Source organism: Acanthopagrus latus, chromosome 11 (genome assembly GCF_904848185.1).
Source record: "Acanthopagrus latus isolate v.2019 chromosome 11, fAcaLat1.1, whole genome shotgun sequence".
In the NCBI taxonomy this organism is placed as follows: domain Eukaryota; kingdom Metazoa; phylum Chordata; class Actinopteri; order Spariformes; family Sparidae; genus Acanthopagrus; species Acanthopagrus latus.
In genome coordinates, this window is record NC_051049.1 from 6,056,078 (window position 1) to 6,083,311 (window position 27,234).

A 27,234-nucleotide genomic window follows, 5' to 3' on the forward strand; every position below is an offset into this window, starting at 1 on the left:
TTCTGAAGTTAGTGATGGTGTGCTGTTTACACACACCTGCTTGAGGAGACACTTCCTCATCTTCTCCACGTCCAGCGGCTCCTCTTTCAGTGCAAACTCCACAATGGTGGCCATGAGGCTGGACTGCGAAAAGACACCCTGAACACTGTGTTTCAGCCACCGGTACTTCTGGACATTGGCCACATTATTCAGAAGTGGATGCCATTTGTCCTGCTGTAAAAATTAAAAAAAAAACAATACATGAATGTCAAGCTGCAAAGCGACCGTGCTGTCTGCATTTTAACTAGATCTGCGTCTGTGTTATGTATTACAAAATGTATTCTCTGGCTAAGCCTTTTAACTGTAAGAAAAATATTACACTGTGTCTGAAGCACAAAGGTTATCACTTATCCTTATTTCTACCGAGGCCTAATGCATGTTTATATCGTCAAATGTGCCAACAGACCTGAGAACAGCCATCTTATGAAACGTTACCTTGGATGTCCGACTTGTGGGTGATTTCCTGTCTGCAGGTGTGGGGGTAATGTGGACATTCAGTTCTTCTTCATTGGTCCCTTCATTCTCCAGCTTTGGCTCTTCTATGTCAGCAGACTCTGACTTTTTAGGCACTAAAATTAGAATACAATTAAATTCAGACACGCTTAGGTGCAAAGAAAATAAAACCCAGTTACTGTGCAGCAGGTTTTAAATAAGCCACCTCTTTTTTTCCTGCGGTCCCTGATAAGTTTCTGTGTGATCCTCCTCCAGCGCGGCTGAGAGCTCAGCAGCTTCAGTTTGGATACTATTGACAGGTCGTTGCTCACAGCCGGACGCAGCTCATTGAACAGGAAGCGCAGACGCTCGATGACGGGGGCGCACACCTCCTTGTAAGACCGACCTTGTTCCTGATGGGTCTAAAATAAACAGGACAAAACAAACAGATCATTAAAAGGCCTGATCCTCTTTGTTTCTCATTAGTATGGCAAATTACACGTACAAAATGCTCCAGTTAGAAAATAATAAAAGCGGAAACAGTACCTTAATTAAAGAACACTTTGCCTGGTAGACCATACGGCACACGTCAATCACAGATTTAGGGAGGGACCTCTGTTTCCCCTGGTCCACACCCAAGGCACATTGACTGACGAGTGAAAGAGCAATGTGACCTGTGACAGGAAGAGAGTTCACACTAAAATTGCTGTGCAAGTGAAAATCATCTCAGATGAGACGAGTTGCTTATAATAATGTTGGAGATTGAGGAAGTGCGGAAAGAAAAGATGTCAGTAAGAACAAAGAGTCGATTTCAGTAGCATAGTGAGCTAAAATTAGCTCTTAATTCCTCGTCAAACAGCCTGTCTGAGACCGGCTGCTAGCTTACCAAGGTCTTGATGTTTGAGCAGGCAGCAGAGCAGCAGACGGCCGACTTCCTCCACAGGGTGCTCCGGGGGGAAGGTGATGGGTGTAATAAGATGGTACTGCTTACAGCAACGCTCTATTTGGCACAGGAAGTCCTATAATGTGATGACAAAGACAAGACATAAAAGCATGACTGCACCATTCAGGTCCACAGCTCCCGTGTAGCTTGAGTCATTGCTGCCACGACTGTACCTTCACAGTGTGGTCCTGAGTGTTGTTGTCAGCGATGGCCTGCAGGAAAGGCTGTGCGTGGTCGCTGAGGGTTATTCTACGGGAGTACAATTTGGCCTTGTCTGGAGTGGTTGTACCCAGAGAGCTGCAGTGGTCTTCATCCTTCTCTTCATTGTAGTTGTAGTGGATCTGACTGGTCTGCAGACCCCCAGAGAAAATGGAGGACTGGAGCCATTCTGTGCAAAGAGAGACACAAGTGAGTCCAATTGAAATGTGGGAAAGACACATTTTGATTTTAGAAACTGGTAGCTTCAAAACAATGAACTCACTGGCACATTCGATCTCCATGGGGGACAGTGAGGTGCTCTTGGCCAGGTAGGAGGCGTGGAGACCCAGCAGCAGTCCCAGGTTCCTCTCTGTGTCAATCAGTGGGGACGAGAGACTGCTGAGGTCTGGAGTGGTGACTGTCTCCTGGTTAGGCTGCAGATGGTAAAACATCAAAATATCAAAAGCTGAAACCAATCGTGAAGAATTAAACTGGAAAATGAGTATTGGGCTCATCTGTACCTCCATGTACTGGCCCACACAGAAGGCCTGCATTGATTCTCTGGTGTCCTCAAACTGCAGAGCAGCTTCCAAAGCAACCACCGGGTCCTCGCCTGCAAACTGGGCTGTAGAGGGAGGAAAACAAAAATGCAATGAGATCTGGCTTTATTCTGTCATCTCCTCCAATTTCTGATCAACACTTTAGGTTTAAATGTATCCTGACAAATCATATTACATCTGATTCCAAAAAAAAGACTTTTAAACTGACCCAGGATACTGTTTCCTGTTAGCGACTGGGACTGAGCCTGGAAGTCCTTGATGTCATAGACCTTTCCATCAATCACCGTCCAGAAGCCGCCATCTTTGTTGTGGTTCTCCAGGTCGGCCTTGCGAATGAGGGAAACCTCTTCATTGTTCTTGGAACTTTGGCCTGTGAAGAAAGATCCTGCCACAGCAGAAAAACAGCTAGTTACATTTGAAACCACAGTGCAGGAATGACTTCTAATCTTCAGCTCAAATTTATGAAATGTAGGATTCTAATAACTGCAAGATAAAATTGGTGTTGTACCCATAATGCCTGGCCAGGCCAGATCCTCATTATCATCCCTTTCATGTCCTGGCGCCAGGTGGTTGAAACGGTCGAGGTGTTCCAGGAGTCCAGCAAGGAGTGGGATAGAACCAGTCTCCTGCATCAGACCTGCATCAATGGTGAGGAGGAGGACGATGGACACCACCAACTCAGGCAGAAGCACTCCTGTCGTATAAAAAAGACAGCAAGACATTAATAACTGTCCCACAAGGTCCTGAAAGATATGCATGCAGTAAATAAACATTCAGCACAATAATAGAGTGATTACCAGTAAGATCTCCTTCAATCACACGTGAGACTTCAGCAAAATGCCGGCGACCAGTAGAGGCGATGCTTGTTGCCACTGGGAGGATGTCTCCAATGTGAGTGCACAGCAGAGCGATGTACTTTTTTAACAAGGAACCGACACCCAGAAGCTCCGGATCTGCAAAAACAAAAGAGATTAAATACTATACATGTACATCAAGCTCATTTTTTTTAACTTGACAGTCAGTTAATCTTATCGGCATCACTAGAGACTTGAAATACATGACTTACTGTATCCATTGACGTTCTCTGTGCCATTGACACCCAGGTAGAGCTTGCTAACCAGCAGCCTCTGGAAGCGCAGCAGCAGGTCCAGAGACGCAGAGCGCTCCTTGCTGACATGCTCCGCCTCCAAATAGTTGGAGATCCGCCGAGCAACATCCTTCAACCTCGCGATAGTCTGGGAGGCGATGTTCCTGCAGAAACCAAATGAGTAAATAAACCTGCAAGCGATTGCTCTGTGTAGATGCATAGGTGTGGCATGATTCGGGAAAAGTGCAGGTACCTCAACAGCTGCTGTACGAGCTGCACCAGAGGAAGGCTTTGCTTCCCTGCGGACTCGTAGATCCCTGTGTTGATGAGGTCTTTGTCCAGCATGGTGCGACAGCGGTGCATGGTGGAAGCATTGGCCTCCTGCTCATCGATCTCCTTCTCTTTCTGAGCCTCCTTCTTGGCTTCAATGTCCTGTGATTTAAATTAATTACATGTTGTGATACTTTAGGAGTTCAGGGACATGGATGAAGACGATTTTAAAGTCTAATGATCTGCATTAGCTGAATGATTCCAACTGTACACTAAAGTGTGTTTAAAAATCACATTTGCCCAACGACCCAGAGCTTGTGGGAAAACCAATCATTTAATGAATGAAGTTGAAAACATTATGGGATAAAAGAGAGACAAGTGATGACTTGTGCATTTAACACACTGACCTGTATCTCAGCAGTGATGGCTGCATTTAGTGCAGATTCCAACCCTCCGTCAGCCATTAAGCTGCTGACCAACAGGTCGATCATGAAGCGACGTCCAGGGCTCACACTCATTTCATTTCCGGATGCTGGGGAAAAAAAAAAGTCAAACTACCAACCTAATGCCTCCAGTTAATGGACTATTAAGTGTCCATTACTGTGTTTAATCAGCAAGAGCACATGTTCTGATTTGCACTCACCAGCATTAGGCAGAAGTGAGGATAACGCCCTCGCCCTCTCCTCAGCAGTGGGCAGCAGCACTGACCAGCCACTTTGAAGAACTGCCTGGGCAGCTGCCTGCACAGTGTTGAGCACCCCAGCATTGCTCGCAAGTACTACCACTGTTTGTTTGAGATTGTTAAGGAGAACGCTGCCAAGACCCAGGCCCAGCTCCTCGGGATCCACCTGGTTACTGATGGCTGCATGGAGCTGAGGAGGGAGGTCAGGAAGACATTATGATCACAAGTTCGCAATGATTTAGTAATTATTTAGCCCAATTGTGTTTGTTGGGCATAAGAAAGGGTGTGGTGTGCTTCAAATGTCTGTAATAACTTCATCGCCTTAAAAAAATGTTTTAAATCCTCCACCAAAATCTTCAGTTTGAATGAACTGACTCTCTGGATTTAGTGAGGTAGTCCATTTTCTATCTAATCTATTTTTTGATGAATAAAACTGAACTAAAATGGCGGTTTCATGGTGAACATCTTTTTCTGTCGGCAAGAAAGTGATGAGGTCCTGATGTAGCGCCAAGAGAATGTAAATAAATATTATCTCTTTCTTTGTAACGACTTAAATAATTTACTAAAACACAGCTGAAATTGATTTTGTGTTATTGTGGTTATATAAATATAATTTATGGTGCTGTTGAATAGCTTCTAGACAGCCCAGTAAACACAGATATGCGACTCCCTTTCAGTGCAGCAAGTGGGAGACCAACCAGTCTTCTGACTGCAGTGAAAATGTTGTTTTTGAAAAGGTTTAATGCCAACAAGTGTGGATCAGATCAAAATAAATGATCATTTAAATTTGATATTTTTTTTAAGAAAATGACATCTATCAAATTTCAATACATTTTGACTTTTGGACTTGACATCAGTCAGTTATTGTAAAGGTTTGGATCAAAGCTTTGAACTATTCTGTACGGCCTCATTGGACATGCACACATTTGTATTGTTAGCTATAACAATCACAAATAAACGTCACATCTGTAATGAAGAGTGTCGTCTACCTGGAGCCGCAGCAGGTTGAGCGTGGCCACAACCATGCACTCCTTCTCCTGTGGGGGAGGCCAGTCTGAGCTGCCGTCCATCCCCTCGCTGACCTGTCGCAGCAGTAGGTCAAGCTGCTCAAAGGTCATAGAGCAAACATCCACCACAAAAGGCACACGCTGCCCGACAGACCACTCTGAGCACGAGGACCAGGCGAAGCTCTGAAAACAAACGACCCCTAACTGTTACCTGTTTTGAGCTCATCTATAAAAAGCTTTTAAAAACAATTTGTTGCAGTTTGGCATTACCTGTCCTGGACCACAGGAGATTCCCACTATATGTTTGGCGTTGAGCCCTGGCAGTGCCTTAGGCTGTTTCTTGTTGGAAAAGAGTGTATCAAAGTGTTGTAGCTTATCATTGCTGCCCCAACTGTGCACCTCTCCATCGTCAGTGAGGGCGAGGCAGTGTGTAGATCCCACAGCAACATCCACAATTTTCTTCCCTGATTGCAAACACAACATCAAACATAATTATTCGTATTCTAAAAGCTTCTGAAGACAATGTAGATATGTGCGGTAACAGTGAACGCACCCTGTAGGCTGTCGAGTAACTTGGGGTAGCGGACGTGCTCATCGGTGCCATGACCGAGGCGCTGGTTGTCTCCCTTCCCCCAGGTGTACACTTGGCCATCTTTGGTGAGGGCCACTGAGAACTGGCTGCCGCAGCACACCTTCACTATGTCCAGGTCCTGCAGTTTCTCCACAAGTTTTGGCGTCTTGCAGCCATCACTCCCTCCTCGGCCCAGTTTACCGTAGTCTCCGTCGCCCCAGGACCACACCTGACCTGTTGAAACGTAATAAAAATGCTTCAGAGTGGATGCTGATGGATTTTAAGATGTGAAGTCAAGCCGAAACACTCATGTTTTTACCATTCTCTGTCACAGCAAGCGTCTGTGCATCGCCGCTTCCACACGCCACATCCATCACCTTTAGTCCCTTCAGCGCCGTCACCAGCATGGGTGTGGTCTGGTCCTCACTGGAGCCTAGAAACAAAAACCAGAAGACAGTGATAAATCTGAAAATAGATGTTATACTTTAAACTGAGGCTGCTCACAGCTGTTCACAGCTGATGAATCTTACCATGGCCCAGTCGACCGTAGTTCCCTCTGCCCCATGTGTAGAGTTCTCCATCAGCAGTGATGGCAGCGCTGTATGTGCTCCCACACGCAATTTGTACCACGTGCTTTCCTGTCTGTTTACCATTGAAGGCTGCGATCATTGTAGGCTCTTCTAGATACCTTAAATAAAGAAAACATGGACATATAACAGACTAATGAATTTGTGACCGATAAAAGAAGCTTTCTTATCAATGTGAAAAGCAATAATTACTGTCTTAAGCATTATAAGTTTTACCAAAGGGGCACTAAGCAACTTATTTCCAACTTTAATTCTTCAACTGTAGGACCTCTGATGTTGCCAACTGGCTCTCAATCCACCAAAACTCCAAATATACCAGTTTTATCTGTTTGAGCAGTAATTCAATTGTACTACATACTTTTTGTAATTTGATTTAGTTATTTCTTAGTCACACAACAGCGAAACTCCTTTACTTATTGCTTTACGTTTTATATTACATGGTGGAAATGATCAAAATCAAGCATCAGATAGGCGTATTCTCAAACGGCTTACGTGGTGTCTCCATGTCCAAGGCGGCCTCCATCACCACAGCCCCACGAGAACACCTCGCCATTGGATGACAGGGCCAAGTAGTGCTGCCCGTCAGGATGAGCTGCTAGCTTTATGATCTTTCTGGAGCTCAGACCATGGATTAACATCGGAGCCTGCAACAAAATAACTCAGTGAGTCAATCTGCAGCAGACAGAGAGCTGCTACTTTTTTGGTAGTCGTTAGAGAACTGACCAGGGTTGTGCTCTTGTAGTTCTGGGTGTAAACTGCACCACTGCTGGACAGGATGAGAAAGCCCTTTTCCGAACAGACTATCTGTGTGACTCCGAGGCTTGACAGGGCTTTACAGTGAATGGGCCCATTAACATTGGCATAAAGTTTCCAGCCCAACAGGCCCCAGGCGATCACTTCCTGCAAGGTTCCCTGGAACAGAACGAGACAGAGAGGGAGACAAAGTCAGTCACGTGGTGTCTGTCTGGCATTGTGGTTATGATTTCTCCTTAAGCAGAAATACATAACCACAATCAAATATGAAAGGCTGACATGAATTGACAATGAATAGACAATATTTTTTAATCTGCTGTTTTTCCAAAAGGAGGATTCCCACAGGACACATAGTACACAGCCACGATATAAATAGCACAAAGATTGAAAAACAGGCACACAACTCAAGCTTTAATAAAGGAAGGAGAAGCGTCAGTGACCTAAAAAAATGAGACAACTAATAGTTCAAGCATTGCCAGTTGATAAAAAGAGTTGTCACCTTGTGTGACGTGGGGGAGTTGCAGTGTGGAGGGCTGCAGGGGGAAGCCAAGCGGTCTAGATGAGCCATGATCACCACAGCAGTCTGCCGAAGGTCAATAGCCAGATCGTTATCCTGAGGCAAGGTCAGGTAGCGCAGGAAACTCTCGTTTGGACTCAGAGGGGCTGTGAGGATCTGCAAATCAAAGCAATCGAAGTACTTATCAGTTTGATTATCAACAATTATCAAGGACAACAGGGGAATTTTAAGACAGGCGTTTCCAAGCAACAGACCTTTATCTGATGACAATCTGTTGAGAGGTTTCTCTCATTGTTCTGCTCTTAAGTGACATTAAAAAAAAAAAAAGAAAAACCAAGATGTTCACCTCAGCTTCCTCCTCAGGAACGGGCTCCTCCTTGCTGCTCTGTATGTTCTGAAAGCGCTGCAGGAGGGGCAGCAGAGGGGCGCTGGTTCCCTGGGTGGAGCGCTCGTTGTCCATCTCTCTGGTGCCGCTTTCCCAAAGACGGAGCAGCAGCAGAACGGCAGACAGCAGCTGACTGGGGAGACACCGTGACAAAATCACTGCATTTCAGCTGCAGGAGGATATCAGCATAGGCAAATTAGAAGAGATTGTAAAGTATCTGGTTACCTGAGAGTGCCCCTCTGTACAGCCAGCTCCAGCAGGATGGCCAGGGCCAGGTGCTGGTCCTGGAGAGGAATGTTGCCTTTGGTGCTGGCACTTCCATGTACATCACTTAAGAGACAAGAGAACTATTTGTTTATTATAACAATTCAAAGTTATTTGCTCTTTGAAAGGTTATACTCCCATCAATATTCTATCATATCATCATTACATCAGTGGCATGGAATTGTCTTACAATCACAAGAATATGGTTCATCACAATTACTTACACTTACAATATATCATCCGACAAAAGCTCAAAAGGTCTGCAGAATAAGCAGCTCATCTGTAAATAACAAACCTGAGGAACTTGGTGGCCCTCTCAACCACTTCCAGCCACACCGATGATACAGTTCCCTCATCGAACAATGTAGCCTCTGGCAGAGCACGCAGGGCATCCAGAGACTCCTGGAGGAGTTCGCTGCAAAGATCTGCATCGTCTCCTGTAAAAACACATCTTCTGTTTTATATACAGCCACACAACACACCGAAGCCAAAACAGCCAAACATGAGGACAAAAGGAGGATTTACATGATTTTTGTTTACACTATTTTCTCATGTTTCCCAAAATCTGGAAGTAAAATTCAACTGATGCACATAAGCATACGACACCTTTATTGTGGAGTCACTCAAATCTGGTCAAAAAACTGACTTCCTTATTTGACTGTATTCCTCAAATGGAAAATGTGAACTATTTATACACCACCTATTGATTCTGAGATGCTTGACAAGTGGGATTCCAACCTTGCATGCATTTACAGGAAGTAACCTTCAAGCTTCAAGTAACCAATCAGATTAAAACAGTCCTCACTTCTTATATGAACTGCTGTCCCAATAAAAAACAACAACAAAAAAAAGATTAAACGGTCCTCGGCACCCTGCAACATCCAAAAATCCCAATAACATCCAGGATTTGTACATGTATTCACTCAGCAGCTGAAAGAACACACAGTTACAATTCTGCTGTTCTTACAGTAAATTCCAGGAATAAAACTACACTACCAAGGATGAGAGGCTTAACTGTCAGTGTGTGTGTGTGTGTGTGTGTGTGTGTGTGTGTGTGTGTGTGTGTGTGTGTTGCTCATGTTACAGGAAGGCTACAGAGAAGAGGCCAGCTCTTTGTTCCCACCCAGTCCCTGAGGACAGAAAGCTCTCAGCCTCACATCAGCGCATGTAGCAAAAACAGCATCTCTGTTTGTCGAGCTAACGTCGAGTGACTTTTGAACCAACAGAGCCAAAGTTGTTTAGTGTTAAATAAAATCTCCCTGTGTAATTGATGTACATGTGTTTCAACTGTATATCATACGTACAGTCTCTTTAAATTCGACTCTGATGGTCTTTTCTTCACCGACAAATGACAAACTGTCCTTCCTCGTGCCAGAATCACATGCTAAGGCTAAAAACATAGCATTGAGAAATATGTTGGGTTGTTTACTATGAGCAGCCTGTTGCATAACATGCAACACATTCATTAACAGCTGTTGAGCTGAGCTCCATTACCATGACACCAGCTGCCATCCCCACAACCAGGGCACAAAACATCTTCACTGTCAGTATCTCAGGTTATTCTTACCTGACCTCCAGGCCCGCCGCAGGAAAGCAAAGGCAAACGAGAGAGCCGCCCTGGAGCCGACTCTCGCCAAACCTTCAACACCTTTACTGGCTGGACGAGGGCTGAAGAAACACAGCAAAACACACAGGGATTAACACTGATGCATTTGTGTGTGTTAGCGAGGCCTCCGCAGGGAATACACTATACAAGCTCCTGGGTTTAAGTCAAACATGCATGAGCAATCCTGTAGGTACATTCCAGGAGGTTGTGTTGTGCACATTATAACTGCACTGGCTCCTCTTACCTCTTATTGTCAGCAGCAGGCAGTGGTGGGCTGGGGGGCGTCTTCCAGCGAACCTTGTACTTCTCCTCCATCATGCTGTGGCTCAGAGAGATGAGGTAGCGCTCCAGGATGACCAGGCGCTGCCGCAGACGTTGGGCAGACAGGGTGCTTTTGGCCATCTGAGCCGAGAGCTTCTGCTGGTCATCAACCAGGACCAAGAGACAGTCCTTCAACTCAGTCTCATCTATACATACACAAGGGAAAGGGCAACGACAATATAAACATAATGGAATGATAAATAGATCTAAAAAAACATGATTATTATACTTTATTTTGAGAGTAAATAGCAAGTGTTACACAAATATCTATACTGACCACTGGCATGTTGTTATTTAAACTCTATTATTATGATGTCATCCAGTTGCATTGTGGGTAATATAGACAATAGGTTGTGAAAAGGAAGCAGAAGGCATTAAACAGAAAAGCTGATGTCTCCGGTTCTGCTGCATCCAATTTGATCATACGATTTTGTCTAAAATTAGTCCAACAGTGTTATAAAATTGTCTCGACCAGTGGCTTTTAAATCTGGTGCTAAATTACCCACAATGCAACTCCATCACTGGAGGCAGTTTATCAGATTACATGCAGCTTCTCCTGGAGACAAAAAAAGGGGCTTTATACTACTTTTTTTCACATATGCAGTAATTCTGCGACCTGTAAACAAACTTTCATGGGTTGTCAAAATGTTGATATACTCTGAATATCTGAAGCAGTTTCAATACTCATTTTCAATAACATAGACCCGCCTCCACCTGCTCTTCTGGCTGTGGTCAGAAATTAACTTAGATGCTATCGCTCTTAACGAGCAAGCCTTGTTATATTTATCTTCAAGAAAAATCAAAATGTTTATGCTCTCAGTGTTTTCTCCTCAATTGTTTTCCTGTGGTATTAAATGTGATCCATGAACATGATTTATGATGTATTACGTCCTCAGAACATTCTGTATTTTTCTGTTTACCAATGTAAATAAACCACAGATTTAAAATTAGGCACAGTGCAATAAGTGATGAAACTCACATCACCCTCATGACACAAACCGAGGCTCATTTGACTCTTCAGCTTATTGCTCGTGGTCTTCAGTGTTTCTTAATAAAAACAGAATATTCAAAATGTCCCCCACTGGCCTTTATCACAAACAGTCCTTTGTTCTGATTCAGTTCAAGAGAAAATGCTTTATTAGGTGTCTATAAAGTAGCGCTGCAGGGAAGACGAGATAGGCCAAAATAGCAGGTCTGAAATCCACTTAAGCTTTATGTAAGCCAGACTGGCCTGAGGTTGTATGAGCCACACTACAGTCAGCTGCGCTCAGCTGTCAGGACAGATATGTATCCCAGTCAGACAAAGTCTCCAACTATTTATTATACATCACCAATTGCTAAAAAGTTACTTGTGCTAGAGAACTTCCAAATTACAAAAGGATCTGGCATGAAAAACAGAGGTCAAAACACATCCTGTGCTGAGAATCAGAGCAAATCTGTCATCTGTCCCAGCACCATCCTGCTCTCAAAACAATAGGTAGTGTCTGGGCTCTGACTGCTGAGATCAACATGTTCCAGATATTGGACCACTCAGTGGAAAAGCAGGAAGCGTGCTGTTTGAACTTTAAGCATCAATGACAGAGCACTCGTCCATGCAGCGATCCAGTTACACTCACTGTACAATCAGACCAACATGATTTCCTGACTCATTCAATAAAATAAAAAAGGACAAGAGGTGCAGCCAAGTAGCTACTAGCGAAGATTCAGCATTCAGTGGGCATGTAGAACCTCCCCCATCCCCCCACCGAACGCTTATCTCCCACCACCACAACACTGTCCCACCCTGTCCTGCTAGTAAACACAACTAGGGTGAGAGACGCTACCCCATGCTGGGCCACATTATAACGCCTAGCAAGATTACACTCGGAGGGGTAAAAATAACCACGCAGACCTTCGGACTGCAAGTCATTTCAGAGTTTCCACAACTCACGTGCCAGCAAAACACGCACACATAAGCAGGCCGGACGGACAAGAAATTGATAAACACAGAGGCTGACCATGTGTCGAAACGGTCAGTATCACTGTATCTAGTCGACATTTAGGTGTTGTGAAACCATCTGCTGTCAGCACGGTATTAATTACCCTACTTGGAAACAGAAAGGCGTAAAATGACAAGAGAGGAGAAGAGAGGTCAGCAGAGTTGTAGCAGAAGTAGGCCACGAGATATTTTGTAGCCAGACACATCTAAACCTTGTTCAGGTACAGGCAGCACTCTCACCTGGCTGCCGCCCCCAGTCCCAGGTCTCAATGATGGAGTGATGTACTGATGTTGATGTCTCCTCCTCCTCCTTCTTCTCTTTGTCGTTGGGCTCATCCTTCTTTTGAGTTCCAAAGCAGTCAGTGCAATCCTCTGAAAAAAACACAAGACATTCTGACATTAACCTTCTCGTCCATCAAAAAGGTTAAAACTATAACTCTGATTCATGTATCATCTGTAGACAGTGAGTAAAACTGTGGCAGGCCACCACAAACAGATGGCGGCAAAAAATATAGAGGGGGAAATGAATGCTGTAGTCTGTCAGTGGCTTACCTGGGTGAGCTGATTCCTCTCCGTTGAATGTTATCTCTTCATCTTTTACCATTTCATTCCACATCTCACTCAGTCCCTCTGGAGAGAATGCCCGCTACAAAAGATTGTACGAAACAAAATCAGCACAAGACATTAATAAACTTGTGTGTTCTTGTCTTTGTGTGTTTGCTTTGTAGGCTCTGCACAGCTGTCACAGACATCACAGCATGGTCTCAGCTAAAATAGATCCACTTGGGTTGACTTGTGTTGATTTTTTTTTTGTCATTTTATTGTATCTGATCTAAAAATGTTATTTTCACTCTAGTGCATTTTAAAATAACCATTTCCATGTGTGTTGTTTGCCTGCAAGTCATTTCTTTTTAGGGTTTCAAACATTTGAAGCAAACAAAGTTTTACATCTGTTGTGGAAAGAAATCTGTTGTACAGTTTTCATAACAAACTAAAACCAACAAAGATCATTAAGTTAGGTTAAGACGCTGTAGGCCACACAGACTAAACTCTTTCAGGGCAGCAACGATTGCACACAGTGACACCTTCAAACGGCTTCTTTTGACAAACCAACAGTCTCAAACTCAAAGACACTTCATTTACAATCATAAATGACAAAGAAAAGCAGCAAATGATTGACATTTGAATAATGACTACAATGATTAATCGCTTATCCAAATAGCTGTTGATTATTTTTTGCTTGTATCGACTAATCAATTAAACCGCTAATCGCTGCAGTTTTAATCAATATAAGTAAAGACACAGTACAAAGTAGCTGCTCTATCACTGAGCGTACACGGATTCAAGGATGCATGTGCTGTAAAACATCTGTGTCATCGCCCTCTCGGTACAACATTTTTGCTTTGCTTTACCAAGAAACACTCGTGTTGAAAGAAGACTCCTGCTTTCAAAGATCTTATGTCTCAATTCTCAAAAACATGTAAGCTCACAGACGACACCATACCAGACACACAGCTGCCTTCAGCACTGGCATGAGCTCTAACGATGGTGAAAACATGACACCCTTCTCCAGTTTTGGTCCTCATTTGGCAGTGCAACCCAATTTGCAAGTTCAGGGTGAGTCCAGACAGGCTGCAATTTGTGGAGGTGAGAGCAGGCAGCTGACTGCACAGCATATTTTGTGGGATGAGACAGTAGACTGAAAGTGTTTCATCTCCATCTTCTCTGAAGCAGTTGTACATAGATGAAAGACCTCCTAATTACAACCAACATGAGTCTGTTTTCACAACATAGATCCTTTTTAAACACCTTTCCCTCTAAATTACTGTGATATTAAAGGCTAAACCTCTTTTCATATTATGGAAAAAACAATAATCATCTTAACAAAAGGGTTGATACAGCATGCAGGCCAGTGACTGCAGATATGCCTCGCGTGATGAGACATATCTCAGCTTGTTATAGCAAATGTTGGTCAACTCATCATTCTATTCCGGCCAAGTTAAAGTGGCAGGATTCATGCCAACAAGTGTGACACCATCCACTTTCAGAAATCATAGAAAAAGTGTTTTGGAGAAAAGCAGTAAGATAGACACTATCAGTCAGATGTCAAGGTTGAGAGATGTACAGAGGTTTAGCCCCAACATGATGCAACACAGACTGAACAACAATCTAGAAATGTAGCGGTTTCCAAAAGAATATTGTTATCTGCAAAACAAGAACTGGGAGTGCTGCAGCAGATACACATGCAAATGTGTTCAATAACCAAAGACAGCAACATTGTCTAAGCTAGCAGAAGAAAGAGATTCAGCTGAAGTGATGATGACAATTTCTGTCAGATTTCTCAGGTTTTCACTTCTCCCCCAGTCATATGAGAGTGAACCCACGAAGTCCCACGCTATACTTTGAATATAAAAAAAGCAGTCATTCTTCACATGACCTCTCCTTTACATGTACGTACCTGTAAGTCTATCTTCAGCCATTTGTCATGAAATCTCAGCTGAGCATCGAGGGTAAAAGATGGAGAAGGCATCTTCCCCTCTCCTCTCCTGGCTGCAAACGCAGCCAACCTGCAAGGTGAAGAGATGATAAGCTCTGTTATGATATCTGCTGTAATCAAGGATAGATGAGTCAATCAGCTGGTAATGTCTGTCATTATCAAGAGTTTGTGAATCAGTGAGGGTAAAGCTTTATTGCCCAACATTATCATGCTCCCTTATAAGGCCTGTTTGCTCAAACTGACTTGAAGAAAAAAAGGCATTTTAACAACTATCTGTTTCAAGATGAAAACCTACACTAACATTACCTAAAACTGGTGAACAGTCAGGCAATATAAGCATCACTAGCCAGCACTAAAACCTCCATGTAAACACAAGGGAAGCCCAACTAACGCCAGTTTCCAAAACATGAGACTGAGTCACTCATATTTCAACGACAGATCTTGTAAAACACAAACTACCAGTAGACAAACTCAGGATACATCTAACGTTAAATATTGCTGTTTTAACGTGAATGAATGAATCACTGTTGAATTAGGGACACACGAAATGCTTCATCCTTAGCTAGGTCAACCGTATCAATTACATATATCCGACTGTGCATGCAACTGCTAACTTAATCTACAAATGATCACTGTGACATACCTCGCATTAGCTTTGTAAAAATAACTAACATTACAGTTTAAGGCCAAAGCTGTATCCATAACTCTAACGTTACACGGGACGGTGGGAGGAAAACGAGAATATCGTAGCATTAAAATGCTAGCAAGGACACATACTGTATTAACCTTGATAAAGTAGTTATAACCTTGTTATCACACATGATAAAAGACACAAGTTCCTGCGGGTAGTTACACACACTGACACAGCATCAGCACTCATAACGCAACACCTAATGCTAGGTATCGTTCACATTAGCTCGGCAGCTAGGGCTAACTTCTTAGCTTGCTAGACAGCTAATACTAACACAACGTTAGCTAGCTAACGCTAAACCAGCTCTCAACATCCAGGCTGCGGTGAAACAAGCTTCTGTGTCATGACACTAAACCGACAGAGCTGCAACGTCTCGGCGACTTCACCGACACACCGGTAACATGACAATTTTGACAACAAATTCCTGAATTACCTGCGGTCTCTGCTCAAGCTATTCTCGTCCCCTCAGCTGCTTTGCTGCATTAACAAGTCGTTCATAATGGGCTTGATTGACAGGTCGCGGACTGGGGCACGAGGCATGGAAACAAATTACGTAGTCGTAACTGGGGGATCGACTGCGATTCATCATCACCGTGGCATCCCGCTGAGGCGGGGCCTCTAATGCGGGCACATTCGTTGGCCGTTGATTCCACTCCGCCCGCTCGTGCCGGCCGGTGTAGTAAAATGTGCGCTTCTTTTGGTTGTGAGGCGGGACATAGGAGGGGCGGGGTTGGCCTAGAATGAAGGCAGGCTGTCCGGTAGGTGGCGCTGTGTCTCAGGGGAAGGACGGGGGTATTTATTTCACAGATTTATTTAAGGGCAGAGTTATATTTCATACAGCTTTAGATGCAGATTTAATTATAGTAGTATAGTTTCTTATAATAACAATGGTTTATTTTATCGACATTTAAACCTGTATCGACCATGTGATAAATATTAACCTGTCTACAACTGAGACAGTCATCAGTCATCTGGGTTGGGTTGTGACTAAGAAGCAAAAAAGAAAAATCAACGACAGTACTCCCAATAAACTGTTTGTTCTATTCTCGCCACGTTTAAATTAAAGTTTTAGTACAAAGGGCATGAAGAGCAACATGTGTGGGACCACCTTCTGTAGTGTTATGTAAAAGCCTATCTTATTTTCCCAAAAAGACCAAAGAGAACTTCCAGACAAAGTGTAAGTGAACCCAAAATTTAGATAATACAATTGATGGATGGAGCAGGTGACCAAGCTGCCAGTGGACCAGTATGCTAGTGCCAGACCTTCTGTGTTAAGACACGGTGTGGACCTTTAAACTTTAAAGGTATTTCAACAGGTAAAAAGGACTGGATTGGTTATAATTTAGGGCACAGAGCAGGTAAAATAATGGACAGTCATAAGGATAATTGCAATAGACATCAGTTCTTTATTTTATATATAACACATCCATAAACCATGTTAATAACAGTCTGTGTGTGACTGTGGGGCAGACTGTAGGCTCACAATCAGACCCATGAAACATACCATACATTTACAGTCCTTATTCCCAGTAATAAACTGGAGGGGGGTAAAAAAAACTTTCCATAAGTAGTCCAAGATTCATATACTGCTGAACTAAGTACTTCCTAGACTACTTGCATGAATAATATGAGGTACTTTCACTGTGTACTTTTCGAGTAATATTTTGTCATAATCCTTAAATAATGGTATTGGAAACTTTGTAATTAGGTTTATTTTAGACTGATAAATAATTTATTAATGCCGGTATTTATTGTTCAATTAGTTAAATGCTTTATTACCATTTTCCGTGACACTTGTGGTCTGTCAGTCGTTCTCAGTAACTACAAAATACTTACTTATTAAAAACAAAAATGGGGAACATTAGTATTTGACTGGAGTTTCTGCCTTGATGAATGAAAGAATGTTTGTGAGTTTGCTTAGTTAAAGAAAATACCTCCTGCTCGTAGTAAAAACACCAAAACTCTTATTGCCAACATGTTGTTGGCGACAGGCAATGCATTGGTGTGGACTGGGAACGAAGTTAGGAAAACTGTTTGAAACCCCAAGCCCCACCTGCAACCATGCTGGCAGTCTGGGACATCAGAGCAGATCCCTCAGGAACTGTGAGGAGCGAAACACGGCTGGCGTGACCCGCGCATGCGCACTGTCTCACTTCCTTGATTCAAACCTACGAGTTGGTCTCGCTGCTGAACTTCTGTCATTCAGCCGGTCCAGCTAAAACATCAACATCAGCCACAGAGACGATGGATGTCGACTCCCAGCCAAAGGGCGCTTCGTTGTCCATTGGAATATTGATAGCGGTGGTGTCGAGTTTAATCAACGGGTCCACGTTTGTGCTCCACAAAAAGGGAATATTGCGCTCCCGCGAGAGAGGTAAACCGACACAAACTGCCGCAAAGTAGACGAAAAAAAGCTTTGTATCAGAGAAGTGCAGTATTTAAATCCATTTACAAATATGCACTATATAGTTAGGTTTGAATATTTGTATGTTGGTGTTTTTGCAGGAGCCTAAAATCTAACAAAATTCTTTATTTGATAAATTTAAAGTACATTGTCGAATACGTCACTTTTTTACTTTTTTAACGGTTTTAACGGTGCAACAGTTGGATAATGGGAGTGATTGTGTCGTGTCGGCTCCAGCAACACACTCATTACATTGTCAGCCTGGCTATTCATGTGTGTTCCTTGTCTGTAATCAGAATATGATATGGTGTTTCATGTCAAGGCGAGATAACAGAAGAAAAGAGCAGTTTAGCAAACACAGGTGCTCCAGAAATGGCAAAGACATACTCAGGCTGCTAGCTTAAAACTGGTTGTGTAACAGGTGGGCGTCTGGGTTAGTTACATAGGAAAGATTAAACTAAAACTGAAACGTGAAAAGTTATTAGTTGTGTTTGAAAACAGCTAAAACTGAAATAGAAGAACTGCAGTGTTAGGGGCTACACAAGGACGAATATTTTTATCGGGGTTGTTGTTGTAGGGCATAAAAATGATGCTTCTTCTTCTACTGTTTTGTTCTGTACCATACATTGTTGTATTGTACTGTTTTCTGTTGCTTGTGAAGTTGGATGTCATACAAAGTTTACTTACTCCACTGCTATTATATTTGTTGCTCTTGCAAAAGGTATACACTTAATGCACAGTAGGTCTTCCTGTCATTTGAAGTTGCATTGAAGTTTCCTCACAGTTCAGTTTCCTCCTGTTGTATTTCAGCGTTTTTTGTAAGAAATCACACCGACACTTCAAATCTATGATGTGGGAAATTAGCAGTAGGAGTATTTCAAAAGTAAAAAGACAAAAACAGAAATCACTAAACTCTCATTCCCACCTTCTTCCAACTCATGTCGAAACTGATAAAGGGAAGAAAGAAAGAGAAGTAAAATAATTACCAACAGTAAATGGTGTCAGAGAAGAGATGCATGAGGGGTCAGGTGAAAGACAAATGGGGGAGGGGGAGTCTTCCTCTTCCGTGTCAAGTGAAATGCCTTTTGGTATTTCATCTTGATACAATTCATGAGCAAGTATTTGTAATTTGTAAAACTTTTTGATGTATTTGTGGCTAGAACTAATGATTATTTTGATTATTGATTTAATCCGCTGACTATTTTGATGATTTATCAATTATCAATCTCTGTTAATTGAAAAAAAAAAGGAGAGAAATCCTCATCACAGTTTCCCAGAACTGAAAGTGATTCAGACTGCTTCTTTTGTCCAAAACCCCAAAGATTCGGTGTTTACTTTCATAAATAACAAAGAAAAACAGCCAATCCTTAATTTAAGACGCTGGAACCAGGAAATGTTTTACTTGAAAATGACTGAAACAATTAACCTGTCATTAACAAGATAGATGCTGATTAATCTTCTTATCGCTCCATCTCTAAAATCTTTTTTTTCCATAGGCTGCTCCTACTATTTGGATGTGGTGTGGTGGACTGGCACATTGTTCAGTGAGTATAGCACCATCTGTCAGCTCTGGAAGTACACTTCAGATGCAGTGTCCCTTATTCCTTCCTTTCGAAAATAAAATCTGTTTATGAATCTCTTTAGTGATTGTTGGTCAGATTGGGAATTTCCTGGCGTACAATGCAGCCCCTGCTGTGATAGTGACACCTCTTGGAGCCCTGGGAGTGTTATTTGGGTAAGACTGAGAGAGAATCAGATTCTTTCTTTTTATTTTGAAGACATTTGTTGTTCAGTGTTTTGTTTTTGAGAATGTATTTGATTCTAATAAAGGTTTCAATCTATGTTCATAGTTTTGCTCCCATGACATGAAGCCATCATGAAGTGCCTTGTGTATCTTCCAACAAGATGCTGTCTTTGTGTGTTACGCAGGGCTGTGCTGGCTTCCTTGGTCTTGAAGGACCATTTAAATATCCTGGGAAAGCTTGGCTGTGTGCTGTGCTGCTGCGGCTCTGTTGTTGTGGTGATTATCCACGCCCCTAAAGCAGTGACTGTGACATCCAGACTGGAGTTAGAGGAGAGACTCTCAGACCCAGGTGTTTTTTTTGTCTTTAATTTAGTCAAGTAATTGATAAATGTGTCGTTCAGAATTATTAAAGAGGAGGTATCATGTAGACATTCAGGTGAAAATGACAATATCATTTCTCATCCCACAGTGTTTGTAATTTACGCCCTCTTGGTGGTCTTGCTTCTGGCCAGACTCATTGTGTGGGCGGCCCCAGCTCACGGTAAATCCAACATCATGGTGTACGTCGCCATATGTTCCCTCTTGGGAAGCTTCACGGTGCCAAGCAGCAAAGGGATCGGGCTTGTTGCAAAAGAAGTCTTTGTGGACGGGCCCTCCAACAGCAGAGCTCTGGCTCTCCTCATGGGCTTGGTGGGGGTGCTGGCTGTCAGCATCCTCATACAGTTCTACTTCATCAACAAGGCCTTGGAGAGTTTCAGCTCCAACAACTTTGAAGCCAGATACTACGTGGCGTTCACTTCTTCCGTCATTCTTGCCTCTGCTGTTCTTTTCAGGGAGTGGACGGCACTGACCTTACCGGACATCTTTGCCATGCTCAGTGGTCTGATAACAGTGTTTGTTGGGGTTGTTCTGCTCCGTATTTCTGAAGAGGCTACAATCACTTGGAACAAGAAGAAAACAGAGTGATTGAGATGCCCTCATATGTACTTGAATTTGTGCCATACTGAACTGCACAGAGTCTATACTTGATTTGTCTTGTACAACAAATGTGAATGACCAAAGCCCCAGTGTATTTTTAGCTACTTTCACTTAGAGGAGACGTATGATGCTCATTTTCAGGTTCATGATTTTACTTTTGGTTACTACTAGAAAAGGATTACAGGCATTAACTCAAAAAAAAACAAACAAACATCTCATACTGTCCAATCCAATGCATTCCCCCTTTGTCTTAAATACACTGTTTTAGCTCCTGTCGCTTTAAGGCCCGACCTCTCAAATAGCCGGTCTGTTCTGATTGGTCAGCTCACACATGCCTGAGCCAGCACCGCTCACCGTGTGTCCGGTTACCTGTGCCGTGTTGAGGCTTCCAGTTCGCTTCACCCTAAATAAAGCCATTTATTATGCATATGTGTGACATGGTGACATAGTGTGATGTAACAAAGTCACAGAATTAAAGGCTGACTTCTTCTGTGGGAACGAGGAGCTCCCACTGACACAGAGTTTCAGCAGTTTTAACTTTCAAGACTTTACATGCACAGGAACCTTTATAACACACTGAAGGAGAGGAAAAAAATAGAAACGCATATTAGGCCTCCTTTAACATAGAGACCTGTTATGGAGACAGGGTACACAATTAGTAGAAATATTATTGAAGCTGTAATGTGAAATACAGGAAAAAAAACTTTGCATTTTACTTGAATATCTTTGCAGTTGTTTGTTTTTTTTTGTGCAATATTAATCATTTATTTCCTTAATTGCATAAATACTCACAAATGCAGCTCTTATCATCATGAGGTTGTCACTCCTCCTCTCACAGCTGCTTTTAAACAGCACATTCAAATACAGACTGGGAAACGGTTAATTTGTCAACATCTCACTTTTACTCATTTCATATAGTTACAAAGAAGCTTATAAATCACTGTAAATCATCCTGTTAGCTGTCCTATCGAGCGGTGCCCTTTAATAGGCCTTTTCAGTGTTCTCCCAGCGTTAGACCGTATCAGTGTTGAATCACCTACACTTTGACTTATTTAGTATGTCTCTGAATTATTCAGTATTATTTCAGGAGCAGTCTCATTTGTGCTGGAGCTGTATAAACGATGAGTATCAACAATGACTGAATCATTTGTCTAATAGAGAGATTTTTTTTTTTAAAGCTAATATACCAAATAAACTTCTGTTCTGTGGCTGGCCACTAATGTTCTACAGGTTATACATGTGTAATTCAAACATCTTTGTATTGTTATTTCTTTTTTTAAATTGTACAAATGTTTACACACATTTCTGATACTGTGTGCATCCGCTATGAGCTGGCTTTTGCAAACAGTTGTAATAATAATTGTTTTTACGAGCTCTGTGAGTCCTTTCGTCATCTTGCTTGATTTATAATGTATTAAAGGTGCACTATGTGGTTTTGGGGAAGGAATTTTAAGCATAAGACAAAGATCCTCAATGACTGATTGTTATGCCTAAACAAACTATAGAAAAAAAAAATCTGTCTTAGTTTTCATGACAGAGGAAACAAACTGACCTTAAAGGTACTGTTTTACGTTGTTTACATGTGGCGGACCCTGCCACCTTTCCAGCTTCAAACACTGTTCTAGGGACCTTATTTTCCTCTGAGAACAGCTTGTTTATTCAGTCATAGAAAAATTCAATATTTCTGAGTTTGTATTATTATTTCATTAATACTGTAAATATAAAAATTCTGAGTTTGAATTTCTTCTCAAAAACTACACAGTGCCCCTCGAAACTAAATCAGATCTGAAGCTGCCTACATGTTCAGGATTTGGAGTAATAAGAAACATTTTTTTATATAATACTTTTAGTGAAACGAAGTGGTACTCATTCTGTCATGAAACTAATAAGTACAATATTGAGCATAATTTTGAATAAACAATAATTTTCAAACAATAACACCACTACATGTAGTTTGTTTTTTTTAATGACTCACAGTGTAGAATGACTGCAATAAAAAAAAAAAAGAAGAAGAAGCCCATAAAGACTCCAGTCCCTCTGTCGTGTGTTACTGGACTTCAGCCTGCGGAGGGCACACAGTCCGGAGCCATCATCTCCGGTGATAAGCAGAAGAAGAGCCTCGCAGTGCGGCAGTCGTCAAGCGCTGTCGGTGCTGGCTGAGAGAGCAGTACGAGATGTGTAGCCACAGAGCCAGGAAGCAGGCTAGCTATTATTAGCTAACCTCTTGCTGCTACCGCAATCTTCCTGCCTGGTGGGTGAGAAACCAGCCACTTTCTGGACAGGTATGTGCTTCCGTTGTGACTCCTCGAAGCGGCCGAGCAACCGATACTCAGACTCTTAGCCAACCGTTGGCTGATCTGGTTTCGCTAGCCAAGCAGTTAGCCGTTGAGCTAATTTAAGCTAAAGTGGCTAACAAGGGGGGGCAGAGTGTAGCTAGTGGATACTGTTAATTGCAACTCCTGTGGTGCCACTGTAATGTTGTTGAATAGTTTGGTGGCATGAAAATATTTGGGTAATGACGTATCGGAGTATTATGGGCTAGCTGGTTAACGAGCCTCCACCTTAGCATGCCCAGGTTCACATCCACGTCAATGGCGTGACACTTCCTGAATTCCTGAGTCTTTCAATGACATTATTGACAGAGCAGCGGAGCCACGCAGGGCTTTGTATGTACAACACCCAAACAACCGGTTGGCCTTCCAGCATTCACTCCTGTGTTTTGAATGGGAGCAGTCATACATGTCTGCTTTCTCCTCTCGTGATGGATTATTCATTACCACCAGATCATGATTTAGTGTGTAATATCGCCTGTGGAGATGGTAGGTCACTGCTGTTAAAAGAAAAAAAATATATATATATATTCATATTTATATTTATATTTATATTTATATTTATATTTAATGTTTGACTTTTATTTGACTTTTTTTCTCTCAGCAGCTGATATTTCATGTTGCCATGTTTTGTTGTCTCCTCCTGTCATCCTCTTGTCAGGTGTCTGGACCGGCCAGAACTGTACCTTTGGTCAGCATCTGCATTGTTTGGTCGTAAATGTGACAGAGGACACCAACACAACCAGCCTCACTATGGGTCAGGACAGAGGGAAGTATGATTTTTACATCGGCCTGGGATTGGCCATCAGCTCCAGCATCTTCATCGGAGGCAGCTTCATCCTCAAGAAGAAGGGGCTTCTGAGGCTGGCGAGGAAGGGGTCGATGCGGGCAGGTACCGACTGCTTCTGATTTACTACTGCAAATCACACATGAGCGCACAAGGAGCAGATTGACTCACTTTGTTACCTGAGTACAGGCACTCCCTGCTGTGGTTGTGCAACACTGAGAGTCAGCTAAGAAGTCAGACCAGTGGGGAGAGCACACAAACACACCTGATTACACTCTCCCTACATTTCAGGCTTGCATAGTTGTGCTCTCTACTGCAGTGTGTGTGTGTGTGTGTGTGTGTGTGTGTGTCTGTGTTTGTGGATGAATCATCAGCTCTTAAGACCTAGTAATCATTAACTCCACACTTGCCTTGTCCTTCAGCTCCAAACCAGTGCGGCTTCCTGACTCGTAGTTGAGATCATTACACAAGTGAGATTTTTGCCTACAGGCAAATGTTATTTAAATATTTGTCTGTATTTTCTCCTCAGGCCAGGGCGGCCATGCATATCTGAAAGAATGGCTCTGGTGGGCTGGTTTACTATCAAGTAAGTGATAACGCCTGATTCGAAGGTTAGATGATGTTTAGGTTTCGAGATTAGAACTGTGTTAGAGTTGGTTGAAAACATATTTGCGTCAAGGTGTTGCTTCAGGACCTTTTTAAATTACTCTGTTTCAGTGTGTTGTAAGTCCACCGTCTGCATTGAAACATGTCATTAAAATGCTGTTACACAATAACACAAAGCCTAGATGTCTGAAACACCTTTGCCGTCTACGTTAACCAAGATAAAGCCGAGACACCTTGACATCTTTGACCTGCAAATGACCTAATCCGTGCTTGCATGTACTTAATTTTGTGTCTGCTGCAACAATGTTAAGACAGTATTACAGTGTTTACCTCTGTCTGCGGTCACTGCAACACAATTGTCTTTTGCATTTGGTGTTTGACTTTAATATATATCTTAATCTTTTTCAGTGGGAGCTGGTGAAGCAGCAAACTTCGCAGCATACGCCTTCGCTCCTGCCACTCTGGTCACCCCTCTGGGAGCCCTCAGTGTGCTCGTCAGGTAAAGACGACTTCCAACCTTTCCCTCTGTTTGGAAATGTATTTGTGGCGCGGCGTCACTGTGGCTGAACTTAAATGTCATTGCAGCGCCGTGCTGTCTTCGTACTTCCTGACTGAGCGGTTAAACCTGCACGGGAAGCTCGGCTGCCTGCTCAGCATCCTGGGCTCCACCACCATGGTAATTCACGCCCCGCAAGAGGAGGAGATCAGCAGCCTCGAGCACATGACCAAGAAGCTGGTCGACCCAGGTACAGAACAGTTGACCATTAGAGATCCTGTCCACCGTGACTTATCAGTTTATGTCTTTGTTATTGCTAATAACAAAAACATTCCCAGATGAATTATATGAAATACACTTGTTCTACATCAGAATAGTGCCTAGTTTGCTTGATTGAGACCAAACACTGCAGTTTTATTCACATTTATTTCTTTAAGCCCACTTCAACACCTCCTTCCTTCCTTCCTTTCAGGGTTTTTCCTCTTTGCCACTCTAGTCATCATCGTGGCTCTTATCTTCATATTTGTCGTGGGTCCCCGTCACGGTCAGACCAACATCCTCGTCTACATCACCATCTGCTCAGTAATCGGGGCGCTATCTGTGTCCTGCGTCAAAGGACTGGGCATTGCCATCAAGGAAGCAATCGCGGGGAAAAACGTTGTGAGAAGCCCGCTGGCGTGGATCTTACTGCTGGGTCTGGTGGCCTGTGTGAGCACACAGATCAACTACTTGAACAAGGCTCTGGACATATTCAACACCTCCCTGGTGACTCCCATCTACTACGTGTTCTTCACCACATCTGTGCTCACCTGCTCCGCCATCCTCTTCAAGGAGTGGGGGCACATGGGCGCGGACGATATCATCGGCACGCTCAGCGGCTTCCTCACCATCATTGTGGGGATCTTCCTGCTCCACGCCTTCAAAGACGTCAGTGTCAGCTGGGCTTCTCTCGCCGTGTCCATGAGGAAGGACGAGCGGGCGTTTCCCACGGCCAACGGGATGGGGTCCCACAGCACCTACGAACTGCTACACAACGAGTCCACTGAGGACATGGAGGAGAGAGAGATGGGTTTGCCTTTTGATAGCGTCTCTAGAAGAAACGGGGCGATGACTTCCTCATTGGACCATTAAGGAACTTGTTTCCCCCCCCAGCCCTCTACTGACTCACCAACCATGGCACTGTTATGGTAAAACAATAAGACAATCAGCTGTTTGGGGGAGTGACTTGGACAGACCAGTGGATTGTATTTAATGTTTTAATTTGCCTTACTTTTCTCAGAATATGGCCTGGTTGTAATCAGTCAGTTAGAACTTAATTTCATTCCTTCTGTAGCGCTGTAAATATGAGTTTTTTAAGAAATGTTTTTGTTATATGTACATGCATATTCATGCACTGACTTACTTTCTATAAATCAAACAGATAAAAGTTTTAATATATATTCTCTATATGAGCTCCTGCTGACAATGATGACGACAGTTATAAACACTATGATTTAAGTTTTTTTTTCTTTGTGATACTTGAAAGTAACAACAACTTTTGTTGGAAGTCGTTCGAACCTTTTTTTTTGTAGCGTTTACATGAAAAGCTCTCGAGATGAACCAACAGATTTGTTACATATTTATTGAATTAAAATGATTAAAACGTTTGAAACACAAGGCACAGTGAATAAATGCTTAACATGAGTATGAGCTTTGTTACTTTCATTTAAAATGTTTTAGCATGCATGTTCAACAATATAGAAAATACAAATTTACCTTCACCCACTTAAAATAGGCTGTTCACCCTAAATATTCCACCACTGCAAACCCTTAAATACGCATCTGATAAAACTACTTTCCCTTCCCTGATCTATGACTTTCTGCAAGTATAAAACAAAGAATAGTTCATCCAAAAAGGGGAAATATCTATTCATTTCTGATAAGGCACAAGTGAATACAAAAAAATAATTCTCAAAAATGTGGCCCAACTTCCTTACATTTAATGGTCCTTTGCTGCTAAAGACCTGAAGTAAATGAGGAATATTAGTGGATAGTCTGGTAATGATGACAGTGTTTGGAACTTCGCGCTGGTCCAGGGTCTCTACGGTGGCTGCGGCACCTCAGCTGCTGGCGAGCGACTGGTGTATCGGTGGCTGGAAGCATCGGACGTGTTCCACCGGCATGTTCTCTCCGTCTCCAGACTTCAGGTACTTGTTCAGGATGGCGAAAATCTCGTTGTTGAGGACTTGGAATTTGCGGATTCTGTCGACCATCTTCTTCAGCGGCTGAAGGGAGGTAGAAAATACGAATGAGCTTAGTATATTTTTGTACAGGTAACATCAGGTAAACATGTTTTTTCTCTGCATCTGATCAATCTAAAACTGAGCTATAATGATTCTAGTGTCAATGATGTTCTTCAGCTGGTGGTGAAAGAATTCCATGATACCTGAAAAAGGAAATACAGCCTGGATATATCTGCCACCTTATTTCATAGATCTTTTGTGAGCACATGCTGCTGTCGT

The 27,234-nt window shown here is 42.8% G+C and overlaps 4 protein-coding genes across 7 annotated transcripts in view; 2 read left to right on the forward strand and 2 right to left on the reverse strand.

The window, feature by feature from the left end:
• herc2 (HECT and RLD domain containing E3 ubiquitin protein ligase 2) overlaps positions 1-15,959 on the reverse strand; it is a 41,359-nt gene extending 25,400 nt beyond the window's left edge. For 2 of the 3 annotated variants that reach the window (XM_037114812.1, XM_037114813.1), the window contains exons 1-31: positions 14,659-14,730; positions 12,753-12,846; positions 12,441-12,572; positions 10,146-10,368; positions 9,863-9,963; positions 8,591-8,732; positions 8,257-8,361; positions 7,993-8,164; positions 7,629-7,802; positions 7,100-7,288; positions 6,869-7,020; positions 6,320-6,477; positions 6,109-6,222; positions 5,772-6,023; positions 5,489-5,682; positions 5,201-5,401; positions 4,173-4,401; positions 3,937-4,061; positions 3,513-3,691; positions 3,239-3,423; positions 2,970-3,125; positions 2,681-2,866; positions 2,381-2,557; positions 2,134-2,237; positions 1,896-2,046; positions 1,588-1,802; positions 1,358-1,490; positions 1,018-1,145; positions 698-893; positions 475-608; positions 37-213 (exon numbers count right to left, since the gene is read on the reverse strand). In XM_037114812.1, the coding sequence (XP_036970707.1) occupies positions 37-213; positions 475-608; positions 698-893; positions 1,018-1,145; positions 1,358-1,490; positions 1,588-1,802; positions 1,896-2,046; positions 2,134-2,237; positions 2,381-2,557; positions 2,681-2,866; positions 2,970-3,125; positions 3,239-3,423; positions 3,513-3,691; positions 3,937-4,061; positions 4,173-4,401; positions 5,201-5,401; positions 5,489-5,682; positions 5,772-6,023; positions 6,109-6,222; positions 6,320-6,477; positions 6,869-7,020; positions 7,100-7,288; positions 7,629-7,802; positions 7,993-8,164; positions 8,257-8,361; positions 8,591-8,732; positions 9,863-9,963; positions 10,146-10,368; positions 12,441-12,572; positions 12,753-12,846; positions 14,659-14,730 (4,950 nt within the window). Of the gene's footprint in view, positions 1-36; positions 214-474; positions 609-697; positions 894-1,017; positions 1,146-1,357; positions 1,491-1,587; positions 1,803-1,895; positions 2,047-2,133; positions 2,238-2,380; positions 2,558-2,680; positions 2,867-2,969; positions 3,126-3,238; positions 3,424-3,512; positions 3,692-3,936; positions 4,062-4,172; positions 4,402-5,200; positions 5,402-5,488; positions 5,683-5,771; positions 6,024-6,108; positions 6,223-6,319; positions 6,478-6,868; positions 7,021-7,099; positions 7,289-7,628; positions 7,803-7,992; positions 8,165-8,256; positions 8,362-8,590; positions 8,733-9,862; positions 9,964-10,145; positions 10,369-12,440; positions 12,573-12,752; positions 12,847-14,658; positions 14,768-15,821 lie in introns of those variants that run through there. The other variant, XM_037114811.1, reaches the window with a different exon arrangement.
• A 1,547-nt stretch (positions 15,960-17,506) lies between these two features.
• Positions 17,507-22,096, forward strand: nipa1 (NIPA magnesium transporter 1). Its single transcript, XM_037114818.1, has 5 exons — positions 17,507-17,762; positions 19,289-19,336; positions 19,437-19,527; positions 19,722-19,885; positions 20,006-22,096. Exons 1-5 carry the CDS (start codon positions 17,633-17,635, stop codon positions 20,500-20,502), a joined length of 930 nt encoding a protein of 309 aa, XP_036970713.1. The 5' UTR covers positions 17,507-17,632; the 3' UTR covers positions 20,503-22,096.
• Positions 22,097-22,478: 382 nt separating this feature from the next.
• On the forward strand, positions 22,479-26,416 carry nipa2 (NIPA magnesium transporter 2). Its single transcript, XM_037114817.1, has 6 exons — positions 22,479-22,796; positions 23,506-23,736; positions 24,161-24,217; positions 24,646-24,736; positions 24,823-24,983; positions 25,206-26,416. The coding sequence occupies exons 2-6, from the start codon at positions 23,598-23,600 to the stop codon at positions 25,862-25,864; spliced, it is 1,107 nt and encodes a 368-aa protein (XP_036970712.1). The 5' UTR covers positions 22,479-22,796; positions 23,506-23,597; the 3' UTR covers positions 25,865-26,416.
• Positions 26,339-27,234, reverse strand: part of cyfip1 (cytoplasmic FMR1 interacting protein 1) — a 29,425-nt gene continuing 28,529 nt past the window's right edge. Inside the window, exon 30 of one of the 2 annotated variants that reach the window (XM_037114816.1) lies at positions 26,339-26,997. In XM_037114816.1, coding sequence (XP_036970711.1) covers positions 26,833-26,997 — 165 coding nt within the window. In that variant the 3' untranslated portion in view covers positions 26,339-26,832. The remainder of the gene's footprint in view (positions 26,998-27,234) is intronic. The other variant, XM_037114815.1, reaches the window with a different exon arrangement.

Bases quoted from the DNA above. Each gene is read 5' to 3' on its own strand.
- nipa2 (XM_037114817.1), top strand. From the start codon at position 23,598: ATGGGTCAGGACAGAGGGAAGTATGATTTTTACATCGGCCTGGGATTG. The intron at 23,737-24,160 runs GTACCGACTGCT...TTTTCTCCTCAG, and splicing joins GAAGGGGTCGATGCGGGCAG to GCCAGGGCGGCCATGCATAT. The intron at 24,218-24,645 runs GTAAGTGATAAC...AATCTTTTTCAG, and splicing joins GTGGGCTGGTTTACTATCAA to TGGGAGCTGGTGAAGCAGCA.
- nipa1 (XM_037114818.1), top strand. From the start codon at position 17,633: ATGGATGTCGACTCCCAGCCAAAGGGCGCTTCGTTGTCCATTGGAATA. The intron at 19,337-19,436 runs GTGAGTATAGCA...GAATCTCTTTAG, and splicing joins GTGGACTGGCACATTGTTCA to TGATTGTTGGTCAGATTGGG. The intron at 19,886-20,005 runs GTGTTTTTTTTG...CTCATCCCACAG, and splicing joins GGAGAGACTCTCAGACCCAG to TGTTTGTAATTTACGCCCTC.